The 22,074-nt window shown below is 46.2% G+C and overlaps 1 protein-coding gene and 1 non-coding gene across 2 annotated transcripts in view; both read left to right on the forward strand.

Annotated features, from left to right (window-relative positions):
• Nucleotides 1–22,074, forward strand: part of WASHC1 (WASH complex subunit 1) — a 55,321-nt gene that overhangs the window by 28,063 nt on the left and 5,184 nt on the right. Inside the window, 5 exon segments of the mRNA XM_033162022.1 lie at nt 13,131–13,242; nt 15,242–15,388; nt 18,472–18,608; nt 20,408–20,543; nt 21,276–21,480. Of these exon segments, the coding sequence (XP_033017913.1) occupies nt 13,131–13,242; nt 15,242–15,388; nt 18,472–18,608; nt 20,408–20,543; nt 21,276–21,480 (737 nt within the window).
• Nucleotides 619–692, forward strand: TRNAI-GAU. The gene has a single exon. It is a non-coding gene; the product is annotated as a tRNA-Ile (tRNA).

The raw sequence follows: 22,074 nt of genomic DNA on the forward strand, positions 1-22,074 counted from the left end.
AACTTGCTAGGATACTTAGCACTTAAATGGAAGGGAAGGGCCAGAGCAGAATGGTAGAGTGTCTGCTTAGCATGCATGCAGGAACTCTCAGCTTCAGTTCCAGGTAAAGCTGGGAAAGACACCTGCCTGAAATGCTGGAAAGGTGAGCTAGTTGACTCTGCACAAGGCAGCTTCCTGTGCTCATACATAGCACATCTAGAGAGAGTCCCTATGGAAGTTGTGTCCTTAATCAGCTTTGGCTGTGGCCAACTTCCTTAAGTGTGGAAGGGTCATGCTTGTCTGGACAGGTTGCTCTAGGGTGGGATCCTCTGTCATGGCAGCTTGGTCCGGAAGTGTTTGGCTTGCTCAGCTACCCACCCAAGGGCTAAACATGCCTCTCCTGGGAAATCGAGAGGGTCCTAGAGGAGCCACTCACTTCCCAGGAGGAAAGAGTTGTAGAGATGTGAAGGCTCAGGAAAAAAGTGGGGCGGGGACCCCATTTTCCTTAGTTTTTCTCCCGAAACCTTTTGTTTACTTGGTTTTGCCTGAAAAATTGAAAAGTTGGACTGTTACGGTACATGTGATAGGATAGAGAAGCTTGTTTCAGTCTGAGCAAACCTTCAGTTTTTAGAGGTCCATGCCTCGATAGCTCAATTGGTTAGAGCGTGGTGCTGATAATGCCAAGGTTGCAGGTTCGATCCCTGTATGGGACAGCTGCATATTCCTGCATTGCAGGGGGTTGGACTAGATGATCCCCAGGGCACCCTTCCAACTCTCCAATTCTATGAAATTTGACGACAAATGCAAAGAAGCAGCTCTTGATAGTGATAGCTCAGCACAGGAGACATTAAATTGGTTGGTGCCTATAGAACCTGTATTTGGGAACTTGGTGTGAAGGATGTACGTGGCTTGCTCATGTGAAATGGAGGGCAATGGGTTTTTTGTGGCGGGTGGGGCGGGGCAGTGCTTCTTTTCCATTACAAAAGACCCCTTAGATATTAGCAGACGTGAACAAATTTGACAGCCATCTCAACATCAATGCTATCTGCACACTCCTTTAAATAATTCAGCAACACTCTCACCAATGAGGTTTATCTCCGGTTGCATGATATACCAGCCCCCTCCCCACCCACTTTTTTGGGGTCTCTTGTGATTTGCAAGAAGGCATCATATGCAGGTTTCCTTTGCCAGTCTTATTTATCTTAATAAAAGTGGGAAGTCCTGCCTTTTCCCATCATGGTCAACCACTAAGCCCTCCCACTGGAGTTCAATTTCATGTTCTTTTCTTATGGGTATGTTTCTTCCAATCTTTGGGCCCCCAAGGAGCAGATTCAGAGAAGTCACTTCACTTTACAGGCATGACTTCCGTCAGAGGTTTGGTGAGGAGGGAGCTGTCTGGAAATATAACACTCTGCAGCTTGAAATATCTCTTGCTGCAAACTCCCAGCAACAAAGTGGGGAGGGAAGGGAGAAGAAGTGCGAAAGGTCTGCTCTTCACACTTGGATGGCATATCTCTCCCTCCTTCTCCCTCTCCATTTCCCTCTAATCTTTCCTTTTTGACTAAATGTACTGTCAATGGGCCGTGTCTGAAATTAAAAAAGGCTCAGAGGCTTTGGGGGGGGGGCACGTAAAGCCTTTTGTTAACAGACTCCTGAAAAAGGACAAATCTCTCAGTAGTTTGGGGAGAAGAAATTTCTCTGTGACCGCAGAGATACAGGACAGCACCAAGGATGTCAGGAGAACTACACAGGACCCACAACTGCATGGACAGATTTACTACCATATTGGCCCGAATATAAGCAGCACCCGAATATAAGCCACACCTTTAAAATTCAGGGGGGGGGGAGAAAAAAGACAAAACCTGAATATAAGCCGCTCCTTTAAAATTCCGCAGGCACTCACACCCATTCCATTTTACCGTATGTCTGTTTCAGCAGCGATATCGTGAAAACCAGCTTTTGTAAGGTCACGAATTTAAGCACACTTTAACTTTTCATGGTCAGAATTTGGAAAAAAAGTGAGGCTTATATTCAGGCCAATACAGTATGTGTGAACACAACACAGCTTTATTCAGGGAGGTAGCCATTTAAAAAACCAACGTGGGTGCCAGAGGCCTTGTTAGGGGGTGACTTAGGGACTCCAAGCCCTGGGTCTTTGGGGCAAGATGGCAAATCTCCAATTCTTACCCTAGGGTTGCCACACGTCCTCAACTTCCTGACATAGCTGGTATTTTGTTTGGGTGGAAATGGCTGAAATGCCCTGGCAAATCTGTATGGCAGCTCAAGTTGGAAGTGTAGATTTTGTCAAATTTCATTCAAAATAGCTCAAGAACTCTTTCTTGTTTTGAAGAAGCTCAACAACTTTGGGCAAAACTTAACAACTTTTGTGTCCATATTTCCACTTTTTAAAATATGACAATGCTATCTTACCCCCTCTTTTAAACTTAAATTTTGTTTTCTTGCTTTAAAGGGTGGGTAGTTGTGTGGCAAAATGCAGTTGCTAGTGATACCCACGTTGACTATCTTAATTTCCCCAGGGGCACACAATGGGTTTTATTCAGTACTCTCATTCCTGTGGATTTTTGGCTGCACATGGAAGCTTCCCTCCCTCTCGTTCAAAAGAGAACTTTAAATGAACTAACACCACCAGCATTATTTTACTTTTTAAAATGCTAGAGCAGTGCGCAAGCCCCTTCAGATCAGGGATCTGCCTTGTGCCTATGCTACTTGGTAAAACACCATGTAGACAGATAAACTAAAATCTTAAGAACAAACGAGCAGCTTATACTGACTACAAAAAGGATAAGGGAGTTAGACAGGAAGACCTATAGGAAGGGCAAAGATGAGGATGCAACAGCAGGCAGAAAGATCCAAGTCAAGCAGCAGAACGAAGAATGCAAACGAGGTTGGGAGATGAGAAATGGGTAAAATCAACAAAGAGAACATTGCAGTAGTGCAGATGTACGATAGCAAGAGACGGCTGGAAGAACAGCGGCGTTGACACAGAAGGGAGACTGGATCTTAGAGATTGCGCAAATGGAAGCGGCAAACTTATGAACTGATTTGAACTTGAAGAGTGAAAAATATAGAGGAAGGAAATGCTGCAGGAAGTTAGAAGTGTGCAGCCTACAAAGTGTATGTCGGAAGTGCTACTTTAAAAAAAAAAAAAAGAACTGTTTTGCATCTCATCCTGAACATGTAACTGTAATAATACCCATGTCAGTGTCATTTAATGAAGGCTGATGCCCGAGTCAGCTTCCGTTTATATACTTGCTTGAGTATTGTTTAGTGCAGATTTGACAACCTTCTTCCAGTCTCCAGTTTACCAATAGCACAATAAAGATTCACAGATTTTACATGAAGGTCACACTACTATACAGGTAGATCTGTACAAGAAACACACGTTGGCATCTGTCTTTCTCGGGAGATAATAGAAGAGTGTGCCGTTGGGGGTCAAGTCAAGCTGTTTGAGAGTTACAATGCCTGCTGTGGCTGTAGAGACCAATACGGAAGAGACATGTTTTGTTGCAGCTGGGGCAGAAGAAGGCCTCCCTGCTGATGCAAATGTACCATAGTGTTTCTTCTTTCTACACTCCTCCCAGTGGTCATTCCTCCTCTGGTCACTTCTGTGGATTCATGACCTGACTAATTGTCTCCAGGCGCTGTTGGTTGTTGAAATCTGATCTTACCCACTGAATTAAAGCTTGGTTAAGCAAAAACTCTCTTTGAATTTTCTGTGCATCTGATAAGATCCAATTCAGCAGGTGTGATTGAATTTTCACAAGGCACAGCCGTGGAACAATAAGAAAAGCTCTTGGACCCGGGGGAGTTAATTGTTACAATTGAAATATGGGTCAAGTGAAAGTGTGGGTGATCCCTTGGTGTCGCCAGTTCCAAGCCGTGGGATTGGGCAGGCATCTCTACTTTTGACTTCCAGGTGTCTCTTGAAGACTTTTTAAAATGTCAACAGGCCTATGCAATTGTTTAACATCTTCTTCAGTATCCACTTATTTTAATGATTGTTCTGTACAGCCAATAACCATATCGCGCAAGAGTTCTGTTCCCGCCCCCCCCCGCATTTGTCAACAGAGTTCATATAAGCGGTCTTTTGCCCTGCTCAATTTCGCCCCTGTTCTGCCTTCTTCCAGGTCCATTGGTGATCATGCGTCAATTAGATGTGCCAAAAACAGCCTCCGCCTATATTAATAGTCCTCCACACACACAAAAATAGTCCTATACACACTGAAAATTCTGTTTGGTTGCAGGAGGGGAGGTTAGGGTAGAAGAAGTCTTCTATTGGACATACTGGCTGTCTGAATGGGTTTCCCCCCTTGTATGGGGGAGCATTCAGTCATGTGAGCCCCCACTTTGCTACTTGAAGTGGTCCAGTCCAGGCAGAGGACTGGTTCTCTCTGAGAACCAGGGGCAAGGGGGCTGTAGCACACATTACGCAGCAGTAATGTTGCTGCTGGCTATCCCAGCTTCCTGACAAGTGTGCCAGTATGTAGGCTTATCATCTGTTACGTTTTCAGTGTACATATAAACAACATAATGTGTGAGGAGCCTTGTTTAAAGACAGCTTTTATCCATGACAGATGGCCAAGTTGACTTGCTTTTATACTAAAAACCTCCAGTAACTTAAACCATTGCCTGTTTTTAAATGTCATCATGATAACAAAAAGTGGGTGAGCATGCAATGGGGCTTTTAAAAATAATAATGCAAGTGAAAAGCTGAGTTAACAATCGATGCCTGCAACCGCAACTTGCAAAATGTATATAAACTGTTTTTTCCAGTATGATAGATTTTGTGTACTTATGTAACTGTCTGTTCAATATTTCCAAGTCAATTTTACAATGTTTAATTCTTCAAAACAGTCAGATGAGATCTTGCTTTGTTCCATCACTGTTTCTGCATCAATAGAGAAGTTGCCCATCAAGGTTATGAGCAGAATTGGTAAACATACTGAGAATCACCGTAGATTTTCTCTCCCAGACCCATTTAAACTAGTGCTCTGTACAAACTTGTTCTCTCAAAGGTGTTTCGTTGCTGCGAAAAAAGGCTTCCATTTTTCTGCTGCTTTCTCGGGTATTATTATTAATATTATTAATTGTATTTTATATCCATGTCAAGGCAATTGACAAACATACCCTTTAAACAGTTACAATACCAAAAAAAAAACCCAACCCCAATTACAAACAGGCTTAGAAACAAAAATGAACACCTAAGACAAAATAAGCACCTTTTAATCCAGCTGGAAAAAATATTTCAAAACAAAATGTACCGGTATTTAATAGTTTCTGGAAAGTACACACAGTGGATGCTCTAGCTACACTGAAAGCCTTGCTCTCAGTTACTGTGCAGTGAGCTGCTGATATTTTGGGGTCTTTAATGAGAAACTCTCCTGCAGAAGGCAGGTGGTCTCTCAGGTAACCCAATCCTGATCTGGATAGGGCCCTTATATGTTAGTACCAAAAGTCTTCCATTAACCCTTTTCCAGCTCCACCCTGTGCTCTTAAGGCGATGTCAGAAAAGAGCCCTGAACTGCAGGGAGGGAACAGTGTCCATCATTCTCCCTACCCTACTCCTTCAATGGGCATCACCCCTCCCAGAAACTAGGGCAGTGCTTTTGGAGGAAGGAGCTGCATAGTGGACTCACTCTGTGTGGCCTAGGACAGGGACATCCAACTCCCAAGAGAGGGGGGCGTGGCTGGCAGTGATCTGGAGTTCAGAGTTGTTGAGCTTTTTTTAGGGGGCAGGTCAAGGTTGTTGTTCAGCTTTTTTTAGGGCAGGAGCAGAAAGTTGTTGAGCTTTTTTAGGGGGGGCTACCCAAAATTGTTGCCCTTTTTTAAAACAGTAAGTGTGCGGAGTTAAAATAACAACATCTGCCAACAAACAAACCCGGTGCTACAGCATACAACACATATGCAATACAGGGAAAGACCGAGGGGAGCGGGGGGCGGAGGCATTGGTATAAACAACACGAGTGATACTGCGATCGACCATGGTAATCTTGGGATCGACCTGTCAGTCGCTGTCGACCGGTTGGACAACCCTGGCCTAGGATGTCTGACTACCTGGGCATCATAAGATGGAGAGGGGGTGTGGGGTGTTAGGGGAGGAGGAGTACCTCTGGTGGGGGACACATGCTCTTTCTGGGGAGTTTGACCACCTGTGGTCCCCACCCCACACTAAGCTCTCACCTGTGGCTACTAGAAGCTGTCAGCATGTGACAGTGGCCATACCCAGAGAATGGCTTTGACTGGACAGCTAAACCAGGTGAGGATTTGGGTCTCAAATCCTCGGTGAGTTAGGGACTTCCCCTGTATGTGAAGATAGGCTTTGGCCGGTTGAGCAGAATAGACCATGCAATAGTGCGTCCAATGGTCAAAGAGGCAGGCACAAGCTGCTGAGGGAAGTGAGGGGCAGATGGGGTTCGCCAACCTGGGAAGGTAGCCCATCTAGGAAAGGAAAGCTCCGATCCTAAACCTCCGCTGCCTTACTTATTTGGGAGAAGAAAAGGCCGTGGAGTAAACCCTGCACAAATCCGGAGTGGAGTCCCTAAGACGGTTGGATGGCGTCTTGTACGCCTCCTTCTGGCAACTGCTGCAGCCAAGCTGGTGCCAAATGTATTGCTCTACTTTCCTTTCGACCACATCAGCGAGGCCAAGAGGGGGGTCTTGTCACATGGGCAGCCCTGGACCTCCAGGCACACTGCCCAGGCTTCCACCCCGGGAGGTCACTTTGGTACTGCTAAGAAGCTGTTTGATTTCACCTCCGGAGGTTTGTTGCTCAAGACAGACAGATGCCAGCAACAATAAGATGATGTATCCCTTCCCTACTGTATCAACGTGAAGAAGATATTTTAAAAAGTGGAGGTCTGAGAACTGATACCTTTTTAACTCTCCGAGGAGCAACTCTATTTAAATGTAAAAGTTCAGAAATCAAAGCAAACAGATAGGGTGAAAACATGCCCTGTTGAATCTGCTGCAGAAAAAAAAATCACCCTTTCTCCATGTACTGGTAAGTGTATGGGTGAGATGTCTTCATGTCTCCCTGTGTGCAGCCTGACAGCTCTGATCTTTACAATTCCCCACAAGGCAGTTTAGCACCTCCCTAAGTGGGACTGTCTGCTAGCATTTCAGCACCTGCAAATCAGGCTCGAGGAGTAATCAAAGTGTGATAAACATTAATTAGGATAATCGCCAATAGCTTAATGGGGGTGGAAGAAGAAGTCTTGATTACGTTTTCCCCTCATGGGAATTCTACCCGGCAAGTTTTTGATTGCACTTACTCAGACATGAAATAAGACGTGGAGAAGCTGCTTTGAATGTGAAAGGGGGAAAAGAGGCAAACAAGTAGGGCTGGGGTGTTCCCCCCCCCCTTGTGACCGAACACTTGGACTTATTTGGCTTTCCTGTGGGGAAAACACACACACACACACACACACACTATAATTTGTTGCCTTTCAAACTTTTGAGGGGAAATTGGCATTTATAATGGGCTTTAAATGCATCCCTGATCACTCATAAATTGCAAGTGTCTGCTGTTTCCCCCTGTGCTTTCATGAGCAGATAATAGACTGTATAGAAGAAGTTTTGTGCGGGGGTTTTATTGAATGTGCAGCACTCTCCAAGGGCACCGGTGTCTCCAACTCTCTCCTGGCTCTGGAAAGCCATTGCCGGCCTCCCTCTGCCCCTCCACCGTGCTTGAAGGAGAGAATCGTAGAAGTTTAGAGTTGGGAAGGGACACCCAAAGGTCGTCTAGTCCAAGCCCCTGCACTGCAGGAATCACAGCTAAAGCATCCATGACAGATGGCCATCCAACCTCTGCTCAAAAACTTCCAATGAAGGAGAGTCCTGCAACTTCTGAGGGAGTCCATTCCACTGTCAAACAGATTTTACCACCAGAAAGTTCTTCCTGGTGTTTAGTCAGAATCTCCTTTCTTGTAAGTTGAAGCCATTGGTTCGAGTCCTACCCTCTGGAGCAGGAGAAAGCAAGCTTGCTCCATCCTCCATGTGGTTTTGTATATATTGCGGCATTTAAAGCATTGGGACTTGAAGTTATTTTTATTGTTCATAGTTTAGTAAGTATTGTAATTTTTAAGAGTAAATTTCTAATTACCATTTGCTGATGTTTTGAGAGTTAATTTTATAGTGTACTATTATATTCCAATAGATTAATCAAATATGACTTTATTTGATATAAGTCGTTTCATTTTAAAGTTACGTTTTATTATGACCTTTTGTATTGGATCAGATTATTATAAGCTGTGTGTTCTTTGTGGTATATTTTGATGCTGAAAATCACCTTGTGCATAGCAATATTGAAAGGCGGTATACAAATTAAAAGTGAAATTAAAAGCCCCCCCCACACACATACCCCTCCCCTCCCTCTCTGCCTACCCCATTGCTGAGTCTATACTTTAATTCCCCCTTTTTACTGTTGCCACCCAAACCAGTGAGGTCGGGGAGTCTGTGTGTGCACAATAATTTTTGTCTGGAATTCAGCCTTGTGCTCACCCTTAATTTGCCGTTTTGCATGTACGAAAGATGGGCTTCAGGAGCTCCTATGCTAGGCGTCTGCCAACCTGCAAAACCACATTCCTGTTGGCAACTGCTTGGTTTCAGCGCCCAAGGCTGGCAGCTGTACAGACCACCTTTCCCTTCGCCTGGTTCCACCCCCCCCTCTTTTTTACTGCTCTATCCTATACATATGCAGTAGGTCTTAGGGGGACAGTCATTTAATACTTGAGCTGTTTTATCCTCTTGTGCTGTTCATTTCTCATTTCGTTCTGTAATGTTCTTTCTCCTTGACTGAACATTTACTTTTCTACTTGAGACATGAAATTGGAGTTGCTTGGTATTCTGGGGAGGTCTACTTCACAGCTTTCCTTGACGTTTCTGGTGCTCAGCTGTAATTGCCTAACCTCCTCCCATTCTTTCAGGGCCCCTCTCTTTATTGGAGTGAGTTATTGTTAGTCGATTTGTGCCTGCCTAGGACCCAGCTCCTGATTACAAATGACCCTTCGATGACTTATCTGCCTCAGGCAGTTAGTGCCGGCTGGTCTCTTGTTTATCGAGCAGTTTGGCACATATTAATTGCGAACACTGACCTTCATTTCTGAGCCATCCCTAGCCCTGTATTGCCCTGTGAATCCAGACCTTATAAACCACACTGGCGTTCACTCTCTTTAACTCCTAACATGGTCTCTCGTATCTTATTCAGGCCCCTCTTCCATCATTGCATGCATCAAATCCAGGGACAGCAGCTGCTACAAGAGCATCAGTGCCTTATCCCATCAGACAGAAGGCACTGCATAGTTGTGAAGATCACCGATGAACAAAGTTATGCTCTCACTTGTGCATTAAGAGTATGGATTGACAAAGTTGCCACAAAGCATGGAGATTCTGGAAATGCACTGGTCATCTGTACACAGGTTAGAACAGGGAGCTTATGAAGAGGCCAAATGGCCAAATCCAGTGACCATTTAAGACCAAGGGTAGCCAATGATGTGCCCTGCAGATGTTGTGGACTAACATCTATCAGCTCCAGACAGGATGGTCAATGGATACATCCTGAGAGAAGTAGTCCATATCAACCGTAGGCCACCATGTTGACTACCCTGATCTAGCCTTGGCATCCTGATTTCAACAGTGGCTAACTGGGTGATTCCAAAGGACCAGCTGACAAGGGCATGACGGCAACAAGGGCATCCCCTGCTATTTGCCTGCTGGTATTCAGAGGTCCATGGAAGCTGAACATGGATAATTTTTCAAAGTCATAATGCCAAGGTTGCTGTTTCGATCCCCATATGGGACATCTGCATATCCCTGCATTGTAGGGAGTTGGACTAGATGATCCTCAGGCTCCCTTCCAACTCTGTGATTGTATAAGGACCTCAGGGCGGCGTACACTTTTGTCTTCCTGTTCCATATTTTGTCTTCATAGCAACTCTTGAGCTACATTAGGCCGGGACTGGGGAACGTGTTGGGACTCCCAGCTCCCATCAGCCTCAGCTAACATAGCCAGTGGTCAGGGATGATGGGAGGACCTCACATTTCCTATCCCTGCATTTGACTGTGAGATGGTGACTGACCTGAAGTCACCCTGTGAGCTTCATGGCTGAGTAGGGATTTGGACCTAGGTCTCCCCAGTCTTAGGCTGATACGCTAATAATCAAACCAGGGACGAGGAATCTTTTCCTGTTAAGGGTTGCATTCTCTCAGGGTTAAATGGAAAGGGGACCAGAGCTGAGCGTGGGAGGGATCCCTCCTTCCTTCCATGCCCAGTGGGCTGCCTGGGGAGGGTGAGATCACTCTCTTGCCAAAGATCTGGACAGATTTCCTGCAGAGCAATCGCTTCACAGTTGGAGGCAGTGATGCTTCTGAATACCCGTTGCTGGAAACCACAGGAGGGAAATGTGCTCTTGTGCTTGGGTCCCGTTTGTGGGTTTCCGCTGCCTGCTGTTTACCATTCTGCTACAGAGAGCTGGCCATCTGAGACCTTTATTGGTGCTCCTCCCATCTCCACACTATCTCTGTCCTTCCATCTCGAACAGATTTATATTCTAGTGCTTTTGCAATTCAGAGAAAAGGGGGCAAATGTTGGTTTGTTTGAACTGTAAGTTGGACTCACACCTTTTTCTGCCTCTTAAAGAAAGGACCGTTGCAGCTCTCTGTTTCTGAACATGTCCTTAAGACTCGCCTGATTCAGGCTGTACTTGGAGAGGAGACATGACACTGTATTCCAGCTGGTTAAGTCAAGGAAGCCTTAAATATAGTATAAGGTGAATATAAAATGCTTTGTGGATCACAGTCCAACTACAATTGGGGTGCATGCAGATGACTGTTTGCCAAGTAATTTTTGCCAGTGCTGTTACACCATGGTTGTGATTCCCTGTAACCACTTGGGAAGCAATTCATCTTCATCTGCATTGGCTTGCAACTTGGGAAGGAAACCTTGGCAAGCTTCTGTACCTGATCAGAAATTTAAGGAGCAGGAAGAGGAAGGCAATACCAGTGACCAGCTTACCAAGTGGTCACATGCATGATGTGGTGAATTCTCAATTGTTAAAATGTTCTCTGTCTTCATTCTTAATTTCTGTTTGAACCCCACGGAGCTTCAGTTAGTCACAACTTATTGCCCCGGTGCTCTCAGTGTTGACTTGCTTCCATTGTGGATTGAGAACCCTTGCAACAACAATTTCAGTGTCATGTGGGAGGAGGACAGAAAGAAAGAATAATAGAATCACAGTTCTAGAGTTAGAAGGAACCCTGGGGGTCATTTAGTCCAACCCCCCTGCAATGAAGAAATCATGCAATTCAGGAATTTATTGCCCAACACAGGGTTTGAACCTGCAACCCTGAGATTATGAGGTCCAGTGCCGAGAGCCTTCTGCCGGTTCCCTCGCTGCGAGAAGTCATGTTACAGGGAACCAGGCAGAAGGCCTTCTCGGTAGTGGCACCCGCCCTGTGGAATGCCCTCCCACCAGATGTCAAAGAGAAAAACAAATACCAGACTTTGAGAAGATATCTGAAGGCAGCCCTGTTTAGGGAAGTTTTTAATGTTTGACGGACTATTGTATTTTAATATTTTGTTGGAAGCCACCCAGAGTGGCTGGGGAAACCCAACCAGATGGGCAGGGTATAAATAATAAATTATTATTATTATTATTAGTCTCATTGCTCTACCAATTGAGCTATCCCAGGAGTTAAAATGTGTAAGGATTAAAGGCATATTTAAGATCCCAGGTTTAGTCCTTTGGGTTTTGAGTTTAGGGATCTTAAGATATCAGACCCGAAGGCCACAGAGAGCCTATTCCATTCAGAGTAGATAGAACTTGGGTGGGCGGGCTGCTAGTCTGACTTGGAATAAGGCACATAATTCATTCAAGAATGAAAAGGTAAAATGATGCTGGCATGCTCAGCTGTGCAGTTTTTTCCTTTTCATGTGGAAGTTCTTGGAGGTGCCATTGTTCACTGTGAGGCAGCTTTTGAAATCAAAGTGTTGTTCTTGTTACAATATTTTATGAAGTATTACAAATACTCAATGACAGTAAATAGCAGGGAAAGTTCCAAACTATGGTTGAAATAAATAAAAACCAAAGTGTTCTTGTTCATAGTCACACCTGTAAGTATAGAGCCTGCTCTAGGATGCAGTGCACAAGTAACAGTGTCTATCCCACAATTCCTTGGTTTTATTTTTAGGTTCTCTACAGATGTGTTGTGAATTTGCTGCCCTAGCAAGGCTGCAGTAACAATCACTTTGTACACCTCCCTTAGTCAGCAACAATTGGATTATTGACTTGGGGATCTTATATGCAGTTTGAGCACTTGTATGTGCCTCAGGCGGAGATTTTGCTGGCACTGGAGAAAAGCTCAGAAGGATTAAATTTGGGTGGGAGGGGTAGGCTTCTTAATGGGGGGAGGGGGTAAAGGCAGGTGCAGAATGAAGCAATGTTAGTTATTTGGCCTGCCCACTACATTGCCACTCCAGCAGAGCTGGATTCTAATATTTTCCCATCAAAACAAAACCAAGCACTGTCAGACCCTCAACCCTGTTGCTTGTTTAATTCTTCTTTCATCTAACGCAAGCAAAGTGTTCGCCTGGTCACACAGCACTGCCAAATCTTGGAGGTGGTTTATAGAGGACAGTGTAAACAAGCACACTGACGGTAGCACAGGGATGGGGAACCTCAGGCCCAGGGCTCCAATACGGCCCTCCAGCCCTCTCTGTGTGGCCCTTGGAACTCTCTGCAGGCCACATTCTTCACTAGCCCAATTTCACACTCAAAAGGGCCTTTACCCAGCCAGAATGTGTGCTTGAACTCTTGTTTTTCCAGACATAGGTTAGAGAGGGGTGTGTGAATGTGTGTATAAAGGTAAAATTTGCATTTGTTGGTCCACCCACTTTGTATCTGACCTCGCCCACCACTGGCACGTGGCCCTCTGCAGGCTGCCCAGAAAGGAATGTGGCCCTCAGCCTGAAGAATGTTCCCCGCCCCTGCTGCAGACAAATGCAGAAATATCAACACAGAAGCTGGTTTCAGGAGGCTACGGGAAAAGTCTGAAAAGTGTAGGTGGCTGAGCAGTTAAGTGGTTTGTTGGCTTAACAGTTGAGTATTTTGTCTGAACGTTGGATTCTTTCTTAGGATTTCCCAGCAAGTGGAGGCCAGCCGGACACAGCTGCGGGCTATTGACGAGAGAGTCACTCTTGCTCAAGCCAAAATCGAGAAGATAAAGGGCAGCAAGAAAGCTATCAAGGTACTGCATGCTTGCTGTGGCTGCTCTTCTGAAATCCCTCACACTGGTTTGACTAAAGGGCCCAGCGAATTATAGATGGGAATCCTGGTGTCGGTGGATGTGGGCTGGCTCTTGCAGTTGCCCAGTCCAGATTTCGCCCCCTGCGCTTGGCGTCTGTACTGGAAGAAATGTTTTCCCTGACCTGATTGTTCAAATACATTCCGTGTGCAAGGACAGCCTATGTGGTGCCCTCCAAAGATGGGTGGACCTCAGCTCTCGTCATTCCTGACCATTGCCCTTGCCAGCTGAGGCTGCTGGGAGTTGGGGCCCTATATGTAACACCAGCGTCCCCTTTATGGACTTTAGTTATCCTTTGATTTGGGTCAGAGGAAGAGGAGGTTTTCACTGGCAGAAAAATGCAGGGCATTACAACCATAAATTCGAGGTGTTTGGAATTTTTCAGAGCTCTTATGCTGAAGCACTGCACAGCTCTAAGCTCATCTACAGCAAGCCTCTCTTCTCATTTTGGAGGAGTGGGGGTGGAATTCTATTGCCTTTAATCTCCCCAGTTCAGTTTCTCCTATTAAATCCTAGAGCATTACTGAGCCCAAAGGATGTTCCTCAATAGATGCCCCCTGCTTTCCGATATTCCAAAGTCCTCTTCTCTTTTATTATTTCATCCGCATTTCTCCCCCCACCCCAGTGCATAAAGTGCCTCGCAGTATTTCTTTCTTTCTTTCATTCATTGGCAAATGGCTGAGTTTGAGCGTTAGAAGTCAGAGATGAGGGCTTGCCCACAGTCACTGGGGAGCTGTTTAGCTGAGACAGGGCTTAAACTGATTTCCCCCGTCTGGAATCACATTGACCCACAAGGGGTCTCGCTAGTTACATTGCAAGTGCTCCATTCTCATATTATGCCTATGATTTTGAGTCCACTAAGTGCATTGTTGTAAAGGGTTCTCCCGGGAGGGTGCCCTTAGACAACCCCACCTACTCAGGAGTTCCTTGGAAGAGGGATGCTGAATGACCAGGGTAAAAACCAACCCTGCCAGGTAGTACGTGCTGCCACCTGTTAGCCCCACGGCCTGAGCCAGGGGAAACTCAGGCTCTTTCTGGACATCCTTGGGATTCTCAGAGGCAAAAGGCAAACCAATCGCTGTCCTTTGAGCCCCAAGCCAACAGTCACTCAACAGCATAACGCCAAGCACCCAGGTACCAGATTCAGAGCCAAGAAGCCACAGCAGGATAAGTGCAATACATTATTAAGGAGGGTATAAGCATAAAACCCACTGCCAATAAAAGACAACTAAGAAAAGGCTAACGGTGCAAAAATACATTCAGGAATTTGAGTGCAGAGGAGGAAATAACAAAGCCAGCTTCTCTTGCCCTAATACCAACCATTAAAGTCATGGGCCCCACTGAGGCAGCAGGCTTCACCCAGGCCTGCATAGAGGTTGCAATTCACGACCCTTCTCTGAGCCAGGGCCATCAGACCAAAGTCCGAGACCATTTTAATACAAAGCACTCTGCATATAGAGAAGGGTAGATTTTGTTTAGCCAATCAGGGCCTTGGGGCACCCCCCCCTCTATTGCGGGAGGATGTACACTCTGGTTGACCATGCAGCCACTCAGTTAATTCCTGCGCATAGTGACCTTGGCACCAGGCACTCACAGGTGGCAAGATGAACTAATTAATGGAGCTCCCCCCCCCCAGTGGAGACTGTACTCCTCTGATTCTCAGTAAAAAGCCATTTTAAAATGAGTCAAAAAGGGAGAGGGGTTTCTTTGCAATTATATTCCATATCTCAGAGTGCCTCAGCATGACTTGTAGGTTTATTGCACGGGTAAGGAATTAAAAGCTGGGAATTGAAGGCACCCAAATGCCGTTCATGTTTCCTAGCTTTGCACTAACAGACCGATCCCATATGTGCTCACTTTCCATCGCCACATTAATTGTGTCCAGGCAACATGCCCTTTTCCTGTTTGGATTCTATTTCTCCCTTTGCGTTTGTCCTCCCAGGTGTTCTCCAGTTCCAAATACCCTGCTCCCGAGCGGCTGCAAGAGTACGCCTCTATTTTTGCCGGTGCTGAAGACCTGGATGCACAGAAACGGCCAAGGCGTAAGATTCAGAGCAAGCACAGAGTATTAGATGAGAAAACTCTGCAGGTAAGGTGGACAGGCAGCTTGCCAGCATCCTGTATTGCCAGGGACGGGACTCCTCTTGGGTTTGGATTTTGAACAGTTGGGATGTGTGGATGACAGCCTTAATTGGGGCAGCAGGAATAGCATTAGGAGAAGCCTAGGGAATCAGAAGTATGGCAAAGAACAGGAGGGTTCTCTACCCCTGTTGCTGTATCAGGTACCAAATCAGGGTGTGTGGGTGTGTGAGAGAGAGACCCAGAGGTGGGGGACAAACTGCTTTCTGAGTTGTTTGGGGCCCACACGAACAGGCTGAGGAAGAAAAGAGGAGAGAAGCTCTCAGTTCCCTTGGTAATTGCCTACTTCTCCCAGGCTCTGGTCCAGAGGTTTTCAAACTCTTATGCCTAGGAAGTTCTTTGGATACTTATTAAGGTGTTCTCCACAACGTGAGCTTCCTATTCACAAGGAGCTCCATTTCAGAGTGTTGTGCCCTCGCTAGAACACTGGAGCTACCGAACCAGAGTCTGTGCCCACAAACCTGGAGTATTTTTTCCTTTTAGCAGGTAAGTTTTATAATGCAACTGGCAGTTCCTCCGGCTCTTAGGATTCCCTCTGGGATTCCCTTGTTGGCTGCGGAGAATCAGCCAGTTAAGTACCCAAGAGTGGCAAGCACTATAGCTCACCAATCATTTTACAGGTCTTATTTTAGCCAGGGAAACATTCTATCCTCAAGAGGAGTGCCAGCATGTGATGCTGCCTTCCTCGGACGTGGCTAACATGCAGTTCTGGGACCTGGAACAGATGGGGAAACTCTTCTCTTTTTTCCAGACCAGAGATCAACTATAAACTGCTCCTGGACGCACTCTTTCTTTCCTCCTTCCTAGAGAACCCAAAAATAAAGCTGCCTTTGAATTATTCAGTGCCTTAAACTTTCCTGCAGTTTAATGGAAGCAGAGTCTGTCACAGTAAAAAGTGACATGAATATTTCAGACTGGGCTCGGAAGTCATGGGAAGTGGGCGGAGAGCTTGTTAGCCCATCCAAAGGCAGGGCTGCTCCCAGCTGCTCCCCTCTGGCCCTCGCTAGTCGGCTGGAGTCTGCCAGTGACAATTTTCAAAGGGAGGCTGATCAAATGTGCCGTGTGCTTCTCTCTGAAGGACGCATAGCAGGCATATCTGGAAGTGTGTTGCTAGTCCTCACAAAGATGACCATTACACTCTCACGTATTCTCATGAAACGAAACAAAAACGCCACTCCCCACCACTGAGTTAAGAGGATCAGCTAGCAGATGGCAGGGAAAGATCTCTGCCAAGAATTTTAGTGAGCCACTGCTTCTTTGGGCTGGGTGGGGAATCTAGTCTGGTCGCTTCCCACGTGCAAGGCTCCAGTTTAAAAATCCGGAAAGTACGAGTCGGGAAGACCTCTGTAGAGCTAGCACCGCAGTGCAGTGGAATTCTCCATTTGATGTTTGAATACCTGCTGAAACCATCACACCTATGCTATAGCGGGGAGGCAAGAGCAAAGCTACACCGTCATGAGAGATGCGAAGCGAGACCCATCAGACAGAGTGGCAGGCATGCAGTGCTAATTGAAATTTATCAAAGGGAGGCTTTTGCAACCACTCGCTGCTCCAGGACTAAGCGAGGACAGGGAATGCTGCTAGCAAAGGCATCAGCACTCTGTGGTGCTTAAAAATTAAATGTTGATGCATGAATATTAATGCTCAGAGGGAAGGTTTTATTTCTGAAGTTTATTGACCCCTTCCCCAATAACAGCTCGTCCTTTCCGTTTACTGTGGAACATGTTAAGATGTTCATTTCTCGGTGTATATCAGTTTATCTTCAGAGTCTCTCCCTTTCTCTTACTCTTATCTAAAAGTGTGTGTGGATGTGTACCATATATCATAGAATTGTAGAGTTAGAAGAGACCCCGAGGGTCATCTAGTCCAACCAAATCCAATTTGAAACCATACGGAACCCTGCTCAGCTTTTTGCAAATGTGCTAGTGGTTTTATTGCTGCACTACTAGGTATATATGTGCGCGCGCACACACACACACACACACACACACACACACAGAGAGAGAGAGAGAGAGAGAGTTTTATTGAGGATATATAGCTATATTTCCAATAAAGCAGTACCATAAAACAGAAATACAACATAAAAACAAGTTCAATGGCATTATGAAAACAGATGAAGCAGGAATTCAGTAGTAACAGGGTCCAGTCTTATGGGTCACACAGAGCCTGGGCAAAAAGGTAGATATCTGAAGCAACTGATTTGTGCTGCTCAACGTACAGCAAAGGGAAGAGCATTCCACAGTGCAGGAGCAATGGTGGGGAAATGCCTATTTTGGGGATCACCACCCTGTGATACTCTGAAGGCTGCAGTGCCATGGGCAACATTTCCCCAAATGATCTGAGCTATCTAGCAGATCTATGCAGGGGCAAGGCGTTGGGTTTTCAGTTCACAGTCTTACATGCTGGTCACAAGACCCTGAACTACTCATGCCTTTAACCAACCAAACCCCCTGTATCTTTAACCTCCCCCCACCTCCAAATCACCCATTTGGCTTTGGGAAGAGAGCAGGGGAGGCTGCTGCAGAGTCACAGAAGACATGGCATGCATCATTTGGAATAGGTAAGATGGTGAACTCGGATAGGACGACAGGGAGGCCAGCTTGCGTGTCTTGGTTTTTTACCTGTGAAGTATTAAAGGAAACGTCTTCTTCCTCTCTTCCATCTAAGTACTTGGCTGCAATCATTCCTATGCATTTGTGGGAGGGGGGGGGATGCAATGTTATATTTGGAGGACAGAGTTGCAGTGCGGGGGGGGGGGAATCTGCCCTCCAATCTTGGCAGGGAGCGCACAGGGGGGTTCCCTGAGCTGGAGCAATGTCTCTTTCAAAGGCAACCCCAGAGTGCACAGGGAAGGAGCAATACTGTTTGCCCCACCCACCCCTCTCAACCCAACAGAAAGTGTGGCAAGCAGTGCAATGTGCTCAAGCACAGAGGTGGCACGCCATTTCCTGGGAAATGGACAAAAAAAAAAAAAAAAACAACCGCCGCCGCCTCATCTACGTTGTTGACAGCTGCATTGCTTCTGTTTTGCAGGAGAAACTGAAGTACTTCCCAGTTTGTGTCACTGCAAAAGTCCATCAGGAAGATGATGCAGAAGAAGGTCTCGGGAGCCTCCCTGGGAATATTAGTTCTCTGAGTTCTCTGCTGCTCTTCAATACCACAGAGAACCTGTGAGTGTTGCCTGCTAATTGATGCTTTTTGCTAGTCCCAGGTGGACTGAAATACCTGCTGTGAAGGACGGTGACACCCTCTTCCAGCCCCAACCCAATACGGTAGCTCACTACCAACAGATGAACATCCCCTTCTTTTTTATTTTCTTGCCACTACTCAAGGCAAGGGATGAAGGATTCTCACTGCCTTACAGTGGTCTTCTTGGGAGTCAGGAGACTGCCAGCCAAATTCAAAGCCTCCTGCCTGGTCCCATTTGCCTGTCACCCTTTCTGATCTCCCACACACGTTAAACCAGTAGCGTACCTTTTTTAAGTCCAAGCAACATGCGGGGCAGCCAACACCTGAGTGTGCCCAGTAACCAGTACAGTCCAGAAATCCAATTAAGCAGTTTATTTAAGAGGTGCATTTTTAAAAAGTGGAGAGAAGGGGGAGAAACAAGAGAGTATGCACAATCCAATAAAACACTGAACTAGACCAATTCATTCTAAACTAGGCAAACAAACACAACACCCTGTAATCTCTGAAGCTGGCAGCCCCTGCAGCTGGTTGCAGGATTGTTGGCAGCATTTTATTTGGAAGGGCTTTTAGCCTGGATGGGCTCCTTATTGACATGTGACTCCAGAGTAGCCAATCAGAGACGCTACACATAGCCAGGAAGGTGCAGATGACACCTCTCTGGAAATTCGGAGACTGGGCAGCTTCAGTGTTGATTCCTGCCCAAGTGGTCCAGCTTTCTTTGTAGATGGTCAGCTTCTCAGGAGGAGCTGTGACTTTTCTAATGGTCATAGCGGAGGACTGGAGAATGTGGCTGTCTCAAAGGAAACAAGGTAGGGCAAGGCGGAGCTACGTCACGCCTGCTGAACTTGTTTTATTGCTGAAGCAGCCACACCTGAGAATCCCTCTTAGTCGTGTTTCTCCCTGTGAAACCCACCCATTTGAAGCCTGGTTTCCTTCCCAGCCTCTTCCTATTATGAGGTTTCTCCTCCCTCCTTCCCACCCATCATCTACTTGTTCCTTTTTTTGTCTTCTCATAAATAATTGTGCTTATAACATTCTGAAGCACCAGCTGTGTGTGCACTCGAAAGAGGTGTGTTCTTGGGGCAGTGGATTTGCCCCGGACAGCAGTATAAAAAGTAAGAAATGAAGGGGGAGGGGGAGGTTTGAGCAGGAGAGAAGAAATGTTGATAGATGTGTCCCTGCTCTTGCAAGTTCCCCTTTATGGTACCTGCTCTATGCCTGTGGAAGAGTATTTGCCCTTGACTTGGGCCCTAGCTGGTGCAATTTTATGCAGTTTTGTGGCCCAGTGAATTAAATTTGAGCAGGATTTTAGATGTTTGTCTCTGCTGCAGCCTCTTTGGGCAAGGTAGAATCTTTTAACCTTGGGTTTTCATCAGCAAAATGGGAACAATGGTGATCTGGCTAGAGAGCATGAGCAAAATACAGATATGTTTCAAATCTTCCTCTGACTTGGGAGTTGCTGTTCTCTGCCTCTTCAAGGTTACTGTTTTTTAAATTCCTTTTTAAATTTTTCAAATCAGTTTTGTTAGTTATCCCACAATAAATCGGAGGTAGAACTGCTGCTGTCTGTTGTTGCTTTGAGGGAGATCTGTGCAGGTTCAGGCTTGTGGCAGCATTTCTTGGCTCTCTGTGGAGTCTGCAAGAAGGTGAAATCCTGATAATTGGAGCAGGAACTCATTTTCATTTTAGTCTGGCCCCACATTCCTGCCTGCGTGAGTCTGCTGTGCTCTGGTTGAGATGGACTAATGTGATTTCCCCCCCTTCCTTTTTTTGTGGCCAGTTACAAGAAGTATGTTTTCCTTGATCCTCTGGCTGGAGCGGTAACCAAGACCCATGTTGCTCTGGCGACAGAGACAGAAGAGAAGCTCTTTGATGCCCCGCTCTCCATCACCAAGAGAGGACAGCTGGATCAGCAGGTGAGACATTCTGGGGTGCAAGGTTGAGAAGCCAGGGAACTGTAACTGGAGCCAGGAAAGGTTTAGGTTTCTTAAATGTGTACGTTGCTTCCCACTCTGAATGTCCCAAAGCAATTTATAACCACAGCAGAATAATATTGCAGTGATTAAATCACACAAACATTATTAAAAACAGATTTAACAGTTCAGTTATCACTGATGCTGCCCAGGAATGCAAAAAATGCATTTGCCTGATGCTGAAATGACCAGGTTGGTGCCATGGGGAAAGCATGCCGTTAAGTTGCAGGAGGCTGCTGGAAAGACATCCCATTCTGTCATGACTCTCCACACCTCCCTCAGATGTGGCATGCAGAGAAGGACCTCAGAAGACTTATCTCGGGGTCTGGGGAGGTTCACAGAGGGGAAGGTGGTCTTTTTTGGTGCAGGTGAAGAGATTCCAAATTGCCTGTCTTCCCAGGGCTAGGCTTCAAGTATTGGTGATGAGGGTGTCCTCTGAAAGAACCATGAGCTTGCCAAGAAACCGGCGAGGGCCAGTAGCATGTACATTAAAAAAAGAAACGCCAGTTTATCATACAATGACATATTTTTCCAGGTTCTGAGAAGAGGGAGGCTCTGGTTGCTGTTTCTCCCCATGTTCCTCCTGGCCTGGGGGGTGTGTGTGTGTGTGGATATCTTGCTGTTAGCCACAACTAATAGTCTCAGGGTGTTCTCCACTTTTTGTGTATATTCCAGGTGGCTGAAAATTACTTCTACGTGCCCGATCTAGGGCAGGTGCCCGAGATAGATGTGCCTTCCTATCTGCCTGACCTGCCTGGCATTGCTGCTGACCTCACGTACAGTGCTGATCTTGGGCCTGGCATTGCGCCTTCTGCTCCTGGCCCCATTGTACTGGATCTCCCCACCTTCAGCACCGAGACTACAGAGCCCTTCCAGCAAGGTATTCCTCCTCCTTTTCTTGCCATTAACCAGCCAAGATGGCTATGCTCTGCCTCCACAGTCAGGGGCAGCAATGCTTCTGAATATCAGCTGCTAGAAACCGCAAGAGGGGAAAGTTCTCTAGTGCTGGGGTCCTGCTTGCAGGTTCCCCACAGGCATCTAGCTGGCCACTGTGGGAATGGCCATTGGTTGATCCAGCAGGCTCTGCTTGCCTTAAGGAGAATCCTATGCAAGGTCTGCTAACTTTCTACATTATTTTTTGTTTGTTGCTGGAGTGTAGGTGGCAGGAAAGGGAGAGCATACCGTTAGTTTTTTACCCACAAGCGGCGTGTGCTTTCTTAGTATGTCATCTGAACGCAGGGGAATGAACAGGGCTGCCAGGTTTGCAGACTCATTTTAAGTAGGAAGTGATGACCCTTGATCTCTGCTCCTGATGTAAAGAATTAGACTCAGAACACCCTCGATTTAGTTTAATGGTTCTGGTGAACATTGGGGAATAGTGATTTGGGGCTGACTTGTATGGTGGTCCTGTTTCTTAGGTTTGGGGTTGTGACAGTGTGTGTCTGATTTGGTTGCAGGGGGGCCAGACCATTTC

This window comes from Lacerta agilis, chromosome 10 (genome assembly GCF_009819535.1).
Source record: "Lacerta agilis isolate rLacAgi1 chromosome 10, rLacAgi1.pri, whole genome shotgun sequence".
Lineage (NCBI taxonomy): Eukaryota > Metazoa > Chordata > Lepidosauria > Squamata > Lacertidae > Lacerta > Lacerta agilis.